Source organism: Mercenaria mercenaria, chromosome 19, assembly GCF_021730395.1.
Source record: "Mercenaria mercenaria strain notata chromosome 19, MADL_Memer_1, whole genome shotgun sequence".
Lineage (NCBI taxonomy): Eukaryota > Metazoa > Mollusca > Bivalvia > Venerida > Veneridae > Mercenaria > Mercenaria mercenaria.
The window spans coordinates 18,812,584-18,825,153 of record NC_069379.1 but is presented as its reverse complement, the minus strand read 5'-3'; the positions used below and the strand labels follow the sequence as shown (position 1 = coordinate 18,825,153).

General features: G+C 34.4%; 1 protein-coding gene across 6 annotated transcripts in view; it reads left to right on the top strand.

Moving 5' to 3' along the window:
* Positions 1 to 12,570, top strand: part of LOC123542395 (integumentary mucin C.1-like) — a 64,854-nt gene that overhangs the window by 41,447 nt on the left and 10,837 nt on the right. For 3 of the 6 annotated variants that reach the window (XM_053531849.1, XM_053531848.1, XM_053531845.1), the window contains 3 exons: positions 9,974 to 10,000; positions 11,253 to 11,405; positions 12,099 to 12,335. The exons of 1 other annotated variant lie outside the window; for it this stretch is intronic. In XM_053531849.1, the coding sequence (XP_053387824.1) occupies positions 9,974 to 10,000; positions 11,253 to 11,405; positions 12,099 to 12,335 (417 nt within the window). Of the gene's footprint in view, positions 1 to 9,419; positions 9,573 to 9,973; positions 10,001 to 11,252; positions 11,406 to 12,098; positions 12,336 to 12,570 lie in introns of all 6 variants that reach the window. 2 more of the 6 variants (XM_053531846.1, XM_053531847.1) reach the window with 2 other exon arrangements.

The window sequence follows — 12,570 nt, the reverse complement described above, 5'->3', positions numbered from 1 at the left end:
TGATTTCGACTTTCACCATTTCGAATTTCCTCATCGCAGTTTCGTAATTTCAACACCGTTCAACTTTCAGCATGGTCGTGAAAATATAACATCTTGCATATTTCGACCTTACACAGAAACAGTTATCCTCTTGTAAAATGTTCTCTGAATTCACTGAATCTCATATAGTAAACTCTTGTAAAATGTTCTCTGAATTCACTAAATGGCATATAAAAAAAAACTTTTGTAAAATGTTCTCTGAATTCATTGAATCTCATATAGAAAACTCTTGTAAAATGTTCTCTGAATTCACTGAATGCATATAGAAAACTCTTGAAAATGTTCTCTGAATTCACTGAATCTCATATATAAAAAATCTTTTAAAATGTTCTCTGAATTCACTGACTGGCATGTAGAAAACTTTTGTAAAATGTTCTCTGATTTCACTGAATGGCATATAGAAAACTCTTGTAAAATGTTCTCTGAATTCACTGAATCTCATATAGAAAACTCTTGTAAAATGTTCTCTAAATTCATTGAATGACATATAGAAATTCTCGTAAAATGTTCTCTGAATTCACTGAATGGCATATAGAAAACTCTTGTAAAATGTTCTCTGAATTCACTGAATGGCATATAGAAAACTCTTGTAAAATATTCTCTGAATTTACTGAATCTCATATAGAAAACTCTTTTAAAATGTTCTCTGAATTCACTGAATGGCGTATAGAAAACTCATTTAAAATGTTCTCTGAATTCACTGAATGACATATAGAAAACTCTTATAAAACTTTTCTCTGAATTCACTGAATGACATATAGAAAACTCTTGTAAAATGTTTTCTGAATTCACAGAATGGCATATAGAAAACTTTAGCTTTATGAAATTATACTTTATTCTCCGCGCCCGCAAGCGCGGAGTATTTGTGATGCGCTTTTGGCATACAGACACTAAATAGAAAAATGGTAGTCCTCAGTCTTTTTATTTTCTCTGTAGAGCAATTGTCCTTATTTTCTTTGGAATTTTTATGCTAAAATCACATTTAAATCAGCGTTTTCTTAATGAAATAACCACATGACAGAACGTTTCATGGAAACTAAGATCATACACCACCACTATAATTTAGGTCTCATTTTAGCGGTATTGTGATCGCTCGATGGCCGGCGCTTGTCATCTGTCTGTTGTCTGTCAACATTTAGCTTGTGTATTCGATCGAGGCTGTACTTTTTAATTGATCTTCATGAAATTTGGTCAGAATGATTGCCTTGATAAAATCTAGGTCAAGTTTGAATAAGGGTTATCTGGGGTCAAAACATAGGTCGTTAGATCAAATCAAAGAAAAACCTTGTGTATGCAATCGGGATTGCATGTTACACAAGATCAACATTATATTTGATCAGAATGTTTTTCTGGATGAAATCCAGATCCAGTTTGAATATGGGTTATCTGGGATCAAAAACTAGGTCACAATCAAATTAAAGAAAAAGCTTGTGTACGCAATAGGGGCTGCATTTTACAGTGGATATTCATAAAATTTAGTCGGAATGATTGTTTTGACAAAATCTAGGTCAAGTTCGAATATGGGTATTCTGGGGTCAAAAACTAAGTCGCAAGGTCAAATCAAAGAAAACCGTGTATTTGCATTAAAGACTTCATTTTACGCTGGATTTCCATGACATTTGATCATAATGTTTATCTTGATGACCTCTATGTCAGATTTGAATGTGGGTCATGTTGGGCCACGAAAAAGGTCATCCAGTCTTATCAAATAGAAAGATTGATAACACTTTACAGGCTATGTTTATGACAATATCTTCATGAAATTTGGTCAAAATGTTTATTACGATGATATTTTGCCCAATTTCGAATCTGTGTCATCCGGGGTAAAAAAGAAATAGGTCACCCGTTAAAATAAAAGAAAATCCTTGTGTAGGCAATAAGGGCTGCATTTTTCATTATAAGTGCATGAAACTTTGTCAGAATGTTTGTCTGCATGAAATCTCAGAATAATTTTTATCTGGGTCATGTGGGTTTAAAACTAGGTCACCAGGCAGATCAAAAAATAAGCTAACATTTTTTATTCTATCTTCATAAAATTTGGTCAGAATGTTTTCTGTCATAAAGTCTTAGACGTGATTTCGAATATAGGTCACGTAGGGCCAAAAACTAGGTCACTAAATCAAATTAAATGGAAAGCTTGCATACACTTTAGAAGCCACCTGTTTGCATAAATATTCCCCAAACTTAATCAGATTGTTTGTTTTTATAGAATCATGAACAAGCACAAATTTGGGTCATGTTGGTTCAAAAACTAGGTCACTAAGTCAATTAAAAGAAAATACCTGTGTACACTCATGAGACCATATTTTTGGTTTAATCTTAATAAAAATTGGTCAGAATATTTGTTTTCATGAAATCACTAGGTCAAACGTGTTTACCCTGTTATGGTGTGCTTCTCATGTGAGCAACCTAGGGTCATTTTGGCCCTCTTGTTTGGCTTATTTTGCAGTTTGTTTGTTTGACTGAAAATATTTTTCTTGCATCAAACAGACTCCAACTTTACTTTTGATTTTTATTCAGCACTGACAATATTCTTCAAGAAAATATAAGTTACAGCAATTTAAAATGGGTCCTGTGTGTGCTGCTGTCATTGGAAATACAACATGTATGTCAGTTTTATACAGAATAAAGAAGAACAGATTTTAGTGTGTTGTAATCTATAGTCAGTGCAATGTATGTCGTAAATGACGATTTTGTCCTTTCGTTTTGCAAAATTTCAAATTTTCATTTTAATGTCTGGCCTCCCACATAATAATGGCATCAACTTAAACGCCGGGTCCTACCTGGCTGATATTGCGGTGGTAAAGCCATTAAGCATATTTAGAGAGTAGGCTGGGCTTATCTGACAGATGATGGGCGATAACACTGAAACTTTATCTCTAGTAAACAGAGCCACGTGTGCTTTTGTATATTTTTCAGATCTGAATAAATTGTAGTAAATACTCATCTACAAATTAAAAAGCCTATGTATCTACAAGGGTATCTACAAATATTTTCCATTGTTGAAATACTAATAATTTACATGACTGGATGAAGCTAAGACGTTTAAACTTAACTTTGCTTTTGTATCAGTATCAGAGCAATGGTACACAGGAATTAGCATTTCAGTGGAAATATTTTTGCTTACTTACACAATTCTTTGAAACATATTCCATAGAATTTTTGAATCTCTCAGAGTTATAACAATATATGTTAGTATGTGTATTACATAATGAATGTTTGAATATTTGTTTTTACGTCTCCCAGAAATTGAATTTTGAAACTACTGGCTCTGATATCCATATTTAATATGCATGTAAATACTAACAAACTGCACTAAACACATACACCTGGTGACTAAATATCCTAGGAATGTTTTAGTTCAGCTTATCACATTGACCAGAATACACCCATTTTATAAAGTAGGGTACTCAGAGTAATCAGACCTGCTAATTTTACTAGTACTTATTTCAGTATACCAAAAATACTCATCTGGTTGTAAGAGCTATATATTTTAACTGTAACAGTTTCAAATTATACAGTTGCTGTTCATTTGTTTGAAGTAGGTTAATACTGAAGGAAGTCAAATAACCTTCTAACCTAATGGGTCAACCAATGTTTTGGGAACTAGATATAAATCACTTTTATCTACAGCTTTCAGGTGGCGTAGCTAATTACTGTAATGTGTGCAATACAGGGATGCTGGGGATTATAACTCTTAATAATTGAGTGGAACAAATGTAGAATATGTGAACAATGTGATATAATATGTGCTCAACATTTTGAAGGTTAAATCAGAAAGTGAATTATCATTTATGGAGTAAATCTAGCTTGTTTATAGAAAAAGCAGAAGATTTTATTTCTTTTCTTTATCTAAATGCTGAATGGAGTTATTTTTTTCATCTCCCGCCATCTGTCAGATAAAGATGTTACTCATGTAAACTTCCCTATTCTGTTATTGGCTGAAAAGGAGGTCATAACCTTTATGTGGGCTGGCTTTAGCAAGTAGATGTAAATTTGAATTTCTAGCAGACAACAAAAAACTTTTTTTCAGAAAGGCAGTAATTACTTGATAAAAATTTACAAAATTTTACATACTGAATTCTGTCATACTAGAGAACATATGTTCCAAATTTCAAAAAATAAAAAAAGTTCAATAAAAGTAGAGATATTTAGAAAAAATGTATCAGTTTTCTGTTGTTCACAGCACTGTGTTCAGCTGAAAAGTAGACATTTTCTGAGCTTGTCTGCCTTTTATACTTTTACCCTGGTGTTTTGTAATAAAACACACACACACACACACAAACGAGAAAAGTCAAGTTTCATAAGAGCAGAAAAGCAAGCAATTTTTGTCAGGCATCATTTGTTTCATGAATGCACCAGAAAGATCAATAAATCTAATACTTGTGAATGTGCATTTATAAAGCACGTATTGATGGCTTACCATTATTGTTTTAAATATAAGCGTATCCAAATATTTTCTTTGTTTTGCAATAATTACCCTTTGCGTAATTATGTCTGCCACAACACAGTGGTGTGGGAGATATATTGATGTACTCCAGTCTGTGTGTGTGTGCGTATGTGTGTGTGTGTGTGCGTGTGTGTGTGTGTGTGTGTCACAAAGCTTGTCCGCACTCTAAGTCGAACATTTCTAATCCGATTTTCACCAAACTTATATTACTTAAATAAAATATGTCTGACCATAAGACCTTGACCAAGTTCGATAACTAGCCAAATCGGTCCAGGCGTATTGGGGTTATGGCCCTTGAATTACCAAAATATTGGCCATTTTACTCTTGTCCGCACTCTAAGTCAATCATTTCTCATCCGATCTTTACAAAACTTGAGCAAAATGTGTTTGACTATGTGACCTCGGCCAAGTTCGTTAACTAGCCAAATCGGTTAAGGCATTTTTGAGTTACGGCTCTTGAATTACGAAATTCGCCTTTTTACTCTTGTCCTCTCTCTAAGTCGAAGATTTCTCATCCGATCTTCATCAAACTTTAACAAAATGTGTTTGACCGTAAGACCTCGGCCAAGTCCGATAACTAACCAAATCAGTCTAGGCATTCTGGAGTTATGGCCCTTGAATTACCGAAAAATCCGCATTTTTACTCTTGTCCGCTCTCTAAGTCGGTCATTTTTCATCCGATCTTCTTCACCAAACTTGAACAAAATATGTTTGGCCATAAGACCTTAGCCAAGTTTGATAACTAGACAAATCCATCCAGGCACTTTCGATTAATGGCCCTTGAATTACTGATTGGATCCACTCGTCCAGACCATCTAATTGGATCCACTCGTCTAAACCATCTAGAGAAACTAGACATTTTTCATAGTGGCAGTTGTGGGAGACATGCGCTTTTCTCAAAAGCTTCTCTAGTTTGTGTAACGATATTGGCAGTATCTGTGCAAATATTTGACGCAAATAACCAATCTGGTATAGCGCATATAACCAATCTCAAATAGCGCAAATAACCAATCTCGAATAGCGCAAATAACCAATTTGTGATTTTATCTTCCAACAAAATTTCGTAAGATGATCTTTCATATAAAATTGTTTAATGGTATAAGTAACAAAATTTTGGCATGCTTGAAGGCGTAAATTTTCCAAGCCGTTCTGTTTTGCGTGTATATATATCATTAAATAATAAAAAAGATGGCCCATACATTTTTGCAGTTTTTAAAAAGATACGGGGCCGTGAGTTTGATCCTCGGGCAGGGCGTGACTATTTGGTAAACGATATTGTGTCTAAAATCATTAGTCCTCCACCTCTGATTCATGAGGGGAAGTTGGCAGTTACTTGCGGAGAACAGGTTTGTACTGGTACAGAATCTAGGAACACTGGTTAGGTTAATTGCCCGCCGTTACATGATTGAAATGTTGTAGAAAAACGGCGTTAAACCCAACACAAAACAATTCAAACATGCGTAACAAGACAAATAGATTGTATACAACTGTGTAATCAGTTGTAGTGTACAATATACATACGAGTCGCACCATGAGAAAACCAACATAGTGCATTTGAGACCAGCATGGATCCAGTCCAGGCTGTACATCGCTCTCAAAGCCTAATGCGATTAGAGAAACCGATAGCGAACAGCATGGATCCATGTTGGTTGCAAATGCAATATGTTGGTTTTCTCATGGCGCGGCTCATACGTTTATCAAGGTACATATACGTTAGAACATTATTAAATCTTATCATTATATGCCAAAAATTGCGTATAGAGTTTAACGAGTGGAAAAATAGATTTAATAATGGCCTATATCTGGAGCAGAGGTATTGTGTAACGTTAGTTCTATTTCGATTAAAATATGTTTGACATGACCTTTAGAATATGTCTCAGTCAAATGTAATATGCAGTTACTGTGTGAACCATCTTTACTATAACAATTCTTTGTCTTTTGTTAATATTAGACAACACTATGAATGTTAAACATCATTGCAAAGAACTCCAACGGTGGTGATAAGAATATTTTTAAATTTTCAATAACTGAAAAGCGAACAATATGGATCAAGATTAGATGGCATGGATATGCAGGCTGATGTGGATCCGTACTGGTCCCAATGCTGGTTTTCGCACAGCGGCGCTCAGATGTTCTTTGTCTATAAAGCCTAGATTTCGAGGAAAAAGGACACCTAGTCTTGTGGAAAATATTCCAATTGATATGTATGTTTAGGCTCGAATAATGCATATATGACAACTGAGGGTTACCTTCTGGTTCATCATGCAAAACAATCCTTTGTTGGTATTTAGGGATAGGAATACTGTTTAAACTCGATACCTCGAACTCGCTTATTCAAACATTCCGGCTATCTTGAAGACTTTTCCAAGTAATGTTTCGAAACCACGTGAACAAAGTATCATTTTAAGTTGAATTTCGGTTATCTCGAAGTAAACCACTCGATCCCTTAAAATTTGAGATACTTACTTTCAATTGTATATATACGAATAGAAAACAACATCTGAGGTTGCATATAATGTCCTTTACGATAACTGAATTACCTCCCTTCGCAAAAACGAGCACCTGTTACTTTCGAGGATTAAACCAGTTCAAAATGTCGGACATCAACAAAGATATCAATGAAGTATGTGCAAAAAAGTGACAGCTTGGGACAATTTAAAGTCATTGAGTTGAAACGTTGTTTAGTAAATCACCGACAGAATGTGTCTGGAGTTAAATCCGAGTTGATAGAGCGTGTGAAAGGGACATTTAAGCTTGGACCTGGAGATTTAAGTTCGCAAAAAAATCCAGGACAATGAAGAATTCGAGCAGCGTCAATGGGATAAATTTTGTACACCTAAGGGTGAAACCATTCCCCACCCAGACTGTTTAAACAACTGGAAACCTTTGTTTACCATTTGGGACATTTGTAAGGGGGACGAAACGCGTGATTTTGACTAAACTGCTAATTAAATGTATCTTGAATTTTTATTTTTCCTGAAAATGTTTACTTGACCTGTTGACTTAGGCGGAACTGTGTATTCAGTGCTCCCAGTGGACCAGTTATAATAACTGAGTCACTTGGCGACTTCTAATGGAAGTTTTACCAAATTTACTAGATAAGCCTTTTGAATAAATATATTAAGAAAACGTTTTTTCTGCGACTTTTTTATTATTGTTTTTTTCCAAGTAAAATCAGTGTTTTAACTGTATTTAGATCTGTGGATTCTACTGTGCAGTCTGGCTGTTCAAAATGTTGCGCAAATGGTACCAGAAACTGAAGGTAAAATCTTACTCTTTTCCTTAGATTATTTGAGCACCGTATATTTTCGCTAATAAGACGCATTATTTGGAGTCATATTTCCAGTTCAGAGAGTGGGGAGTATCATATAAGCGTATACTATAAGGAAATGAAAAGAAAAAGAAACGCGACGTCTTATAAGCGAGTGCATCTAATAAGCGAAGATATACAGTAAGTCTATCTGTTTCTTTCTTTTTTATATTTAACTGCCCCGTCCATTGTCTCTTGCGTAAGTTTGTTCGACATGAATCGATGAAAACCGATTTCAGTCGATTAAAAGCGACAGAAGATATAAGTGATTTTAATAAATGACCTTAAAAGTTAGTTTACACTTCGGGTTGAATGTTAATCCCTATCAAAATGTGTTAGAACTGTGTTTTGAGAGTGTGGTCAAAACAGAAACAAAGCATTCGACCTTATTTTTTCAATGTTGAAGTATGAATTCTGTCTCGTTAAATCCGTTTACTTGAGGCGACATAGAAAAAATGGTATTGACATTTTTGTTTTGTGTTTTATAAGTGTTTACCAATAGTTTGTGATGTTTCTTTTATTAAAATTAATGGTAGAATGAGTTCTCTGCAAACGTTTTGGATAGTGGCTATCACTTTGAAATTTGTCTCTACTTGAGCTTGAGGAGATACAATAAGTTATACAAAATTTATATTAAAAAAACGGAACGGTAAAAGTTGTTTAAAAACTGCAAAATAGTGCAAAACACGATTACCTTTCAGAATATACCAAGCAAAGGCCATTTTGTAAACATTACTTTTAGTGATTTAATACCTTAAAGTCATCTTTATTCAATGCAGTGACATGTTTCACTGCTTTTGTTTGTTTTTAGTGTTTTGTTTTTGTTGTTTGTTTGTTTTTTCGTTCATTTTCAAACATAAATTGATATCGAATTCTGTGTCAATAAAATTTTCACTCAATGATTTTAGCATTACATCAAAATAATAAAATTTTCATGCCAGCATTCGTCGTATGTCCGATAATTTTGGGAGAATTTTCTGTTTTAGGTGGTAAGATTTTGTTTGAGAGACGTTTCCTACTAGACCAAACTTCATCTGCTTGTAAGTTCTTTTATTGTATTCTTAAAATGTATGAATGTAATATCATTGATTCAAATACTTGTAATTGTTTTATTTTCTTCACACAAGTAAATGCAAGTTCTTTCATATCTATATCTTTACTTGAACGTTTCTCAATTAAAGATAATACTGGTATATCTCAATGACCTGTCGTTGAATAGAAAAGGGGTATTGTGGAGATTCACATGCGAAGGACGTATATATAATAATGCTATGATTTGGTGTTGTTTGATTTTTTTCTCAAATGTGGGGCTAACCGTTAATGTATGATGTCTTTTTACAAAAACTTTATGCATGTAATAAGTATTGTCTAGTTTTAGCTGTACAAAGTGAGAGTTGGTGCGAGGGGGTTCCTCTCACACAAAAACAGGAATATACATTACAGATTTTAATTATGCTTTATATACATATACGCATGTTACGCAAAACAGTTTATTCCACTACATATACTGTACTTTGCCCAAAGGTTTGTATATTTCGACTTTGCTAAATATATGTGTTTTGTAGCTGATGTCAATTTGATTATTAATAATAATACATTAGTTTGTAAAATATGTTTCAGCAAATATGTCATTAGAACAATTTGCCTCATGTTATCTCACTTGTGTATCCGGATTTGAAAAACTGGCGGAAACATGTTGTAAGACAGGCATTGACGCAGTTTGTTTAAACTTACCATGGAATCTGCTGAAACCTCGTCTTGGGTCATGCCCAGGTATTAGGTTTTCTTTTTGTTTTGTATTATTTTTATTACGGAGGAAACCATTGACTTCGTGGGAATTTAAAAATTTGTCTATTCAGTTTAAGCCAATCGCTATGATTGAAATGTCGCCCACTACACAAGCCGAGAAGAACCTAACACTTCCGGTCAAAAATTGTATCGTGTGTTATTGGTCGTATTACTGCTTTCAGGTAATTATTAATAGATTAAAAAGCGAGAACATACTTCTTTATTTATATGCACATAATCATATGAATATTTCTAAGTATGCAATCTTGATAAAGTACCTTTAAGATATGTTTTGTAAAATATTCTGATTTTAAGCCTTTTAATACTTAAAGCATATTTCTTGATAAAAATACAAACATATATTGTTCATTTCGACTTTTCTTCAGGTTTGCTTGTAGCCCCAGCTCCTGCAGGTATATTAACACTTACAGTATATTTATAAAGAGATTTTGTGTCATAAAACAGGGAACTATTTTTCACAAAGTGACAAGGTGAGCTTTTGTAATCGCGCGGCGTCCGTCGTCCGTGCGTAAACTTGTACTTGTGACCACTCTAGAGGTCACATTTTTCATGGGATCTTTATGAAATTTGGTCAGAATGTTTATCTTGATGATATCTAGGTCAAGTTAGAAACTGGATCATGTGCGGTCCAAAACTAGGTCAGTAGTTCTAAAAATAGAAAATACTTGTGACCTCCCTAGAGGCCATATTTGTCAATGGATCTTCATGAAAATTGGTCAAAATGTTAACCTTGATGATATCTAGGTCAAGTTTGAATCTAGGTTACATGCGGTCAAAAACTAGGTCAGTAGGTCTAAAATAGGGAAACCTTTTGACCTCTCTAGAGGCTATACTTTTAAATGGATCTTCATGAATATTGGTCAGAATGTTCACCTTGATGATATCTAGGTCAAGTTTGAAACTGGGTCAGTAGGTCTAAAAACTTATATAGGAATAAATACTTCAAATATTATCAGATCATATTTCCTAGACTGCTTAATTATAATTACATGATGATCCCAAGTGATTAGGGGTCATTTGACTGTGACCTTGGCCTACTGACCTACTTTATCCCCATCAAGATCTTTCCTAAAATTCACAAGACGAAATGCTTAAGATCTGAAAAGTAGATCTCTCGGAAGCACCGAGAACAAGGCAAACAGTGAAAATAGTAGAATCAGTTTGATCGAGTCTGTTCATGAGCAGTAATGGAAAATGCAACACTGCCCACGCCTCCTAGCACCGGATTAAGCAGTATTCAATCTTCAAATGTAAATGAGCTGAAATAAATGATCAAATGAACACTGAAATGTTTTAGAGAATATAACCACAAAAGCTTCTTAAGTTGTTCGAAAAACTTCCATAACGATTTGCCGTTTGTTCTGCCCAAAACTGAAAATGCTAAATTTGAAACATCAGCACAACAACAGCCGACTATAGTTATTAAGGTAGTGGACCCGTAATTACATTCGGCAATTTACGTATTATCCGTAAACGATTTCGTCATTGTCCGGATTTGGCGGAAAGTCGTGTGCGCTTTCTACTACATTTGCCTACGAAGACTGCTCCTTTACGTAGCAGAAATACGTAGTTATACGGAAAGTTCCGAATGTCACGAAAAATTCCGAATGTCAATACTAGTCCTCAAAGTATATCTTATTACAGTATGGACTTCTCTAGAGCAATTTGCTGCCTGTTCTCTCACGTGTGTGCCTGGATATGAGAAGTTGACTGAGGTGTGTTGTCAGACAGGCATGGACGTGGTCTGTTCAAACTTGCCGTGGGCCTTGTTGAAGAATCATTTAGGAACATGTCACGGTATGTAAACGACGCCGAACTTGTCGGAATATTATTTATACATAAGGTTATTATACAGTAGGTCGACTATTCTTTAATGGAGAATAATTCTTATTATTTAGGAACATGTCACGGTATCTAAACGACGCGAAACTTGTCGGGGTACATTTATACATAAGGTTGCTATACAGTGTGTTGGCATTTCTTTGACTTCTTAAGTTCTGTTTGGAACACGTCAACGTACACTTTTATGTTAACATTTCGGGTGTTTCTCATTGCAGAGCTGGTGCATATTATCAATTGGAGCGCGCGGCAAAATTACAATTTTTTTTTATTTGTTTTGCATGTCGCATGCATTTAGTGTATGATATGCATAATATAATGACTAAAGGTTAGGGGTAGTATCACCATAGTTACAAAATATATACATTTAAGATATTTTTGTTCAAATTTAGTTAATCGGAGTCTGTAATATATCACAGGCGCACCAACTCTGTATTTAGTCACAGGCTAACATTTCAGTTTGTTGAAAACTGTTCTAGCCTTAGAGTAGAGAAAATTTTGATAGCAGCAATGCATGCATCGATACGAATTTGATTACTTTAAGAATAATCTCGAAAGACGTTAGAACAGTCTACTTAATTTTGATCAACAGAAGTGGTTGCATCATCAATTTCATTTCTTAACAAACTGGACGAAATGTCTATTTTCCAGATTCAGCTAAAATGACTTCACCTATCCCGTTATTTACTATGACGTCAACAATAACAACGTCATCAACGCCATCACCATACTGGATGCAATGGGGTGTTTGGGAATGCAAAGAACAGAGTGGTTCATGTTTTCAGAAGCGTGAGAGGAACTGTTCAACAGGGTTAGAGCAAGATTGTAAGAACAGTCAAGGTGGAATTGGGTATAACGTTGGACTCTGTACAGAAGTTTCATGTCCCGGTAAATACCCAAAAATATAGATATTTATAATCGAGACAGTTTACCAGGAGTAAAAGCGTGACAAACGCTTTTCAATTTTCATCGTAAAAAGTAGTAATAACAGCAAATTCTCATGTGTTTCCGTAACATAAAGTTTGTCAGTAATTAAGTTTAAAAGCCTTCTTAAGAAATATAGCATTTAATTCAAGATAGATCTATTTAAAAAAAAAAAATTTTTTTTTTTGGTTGTCGAACA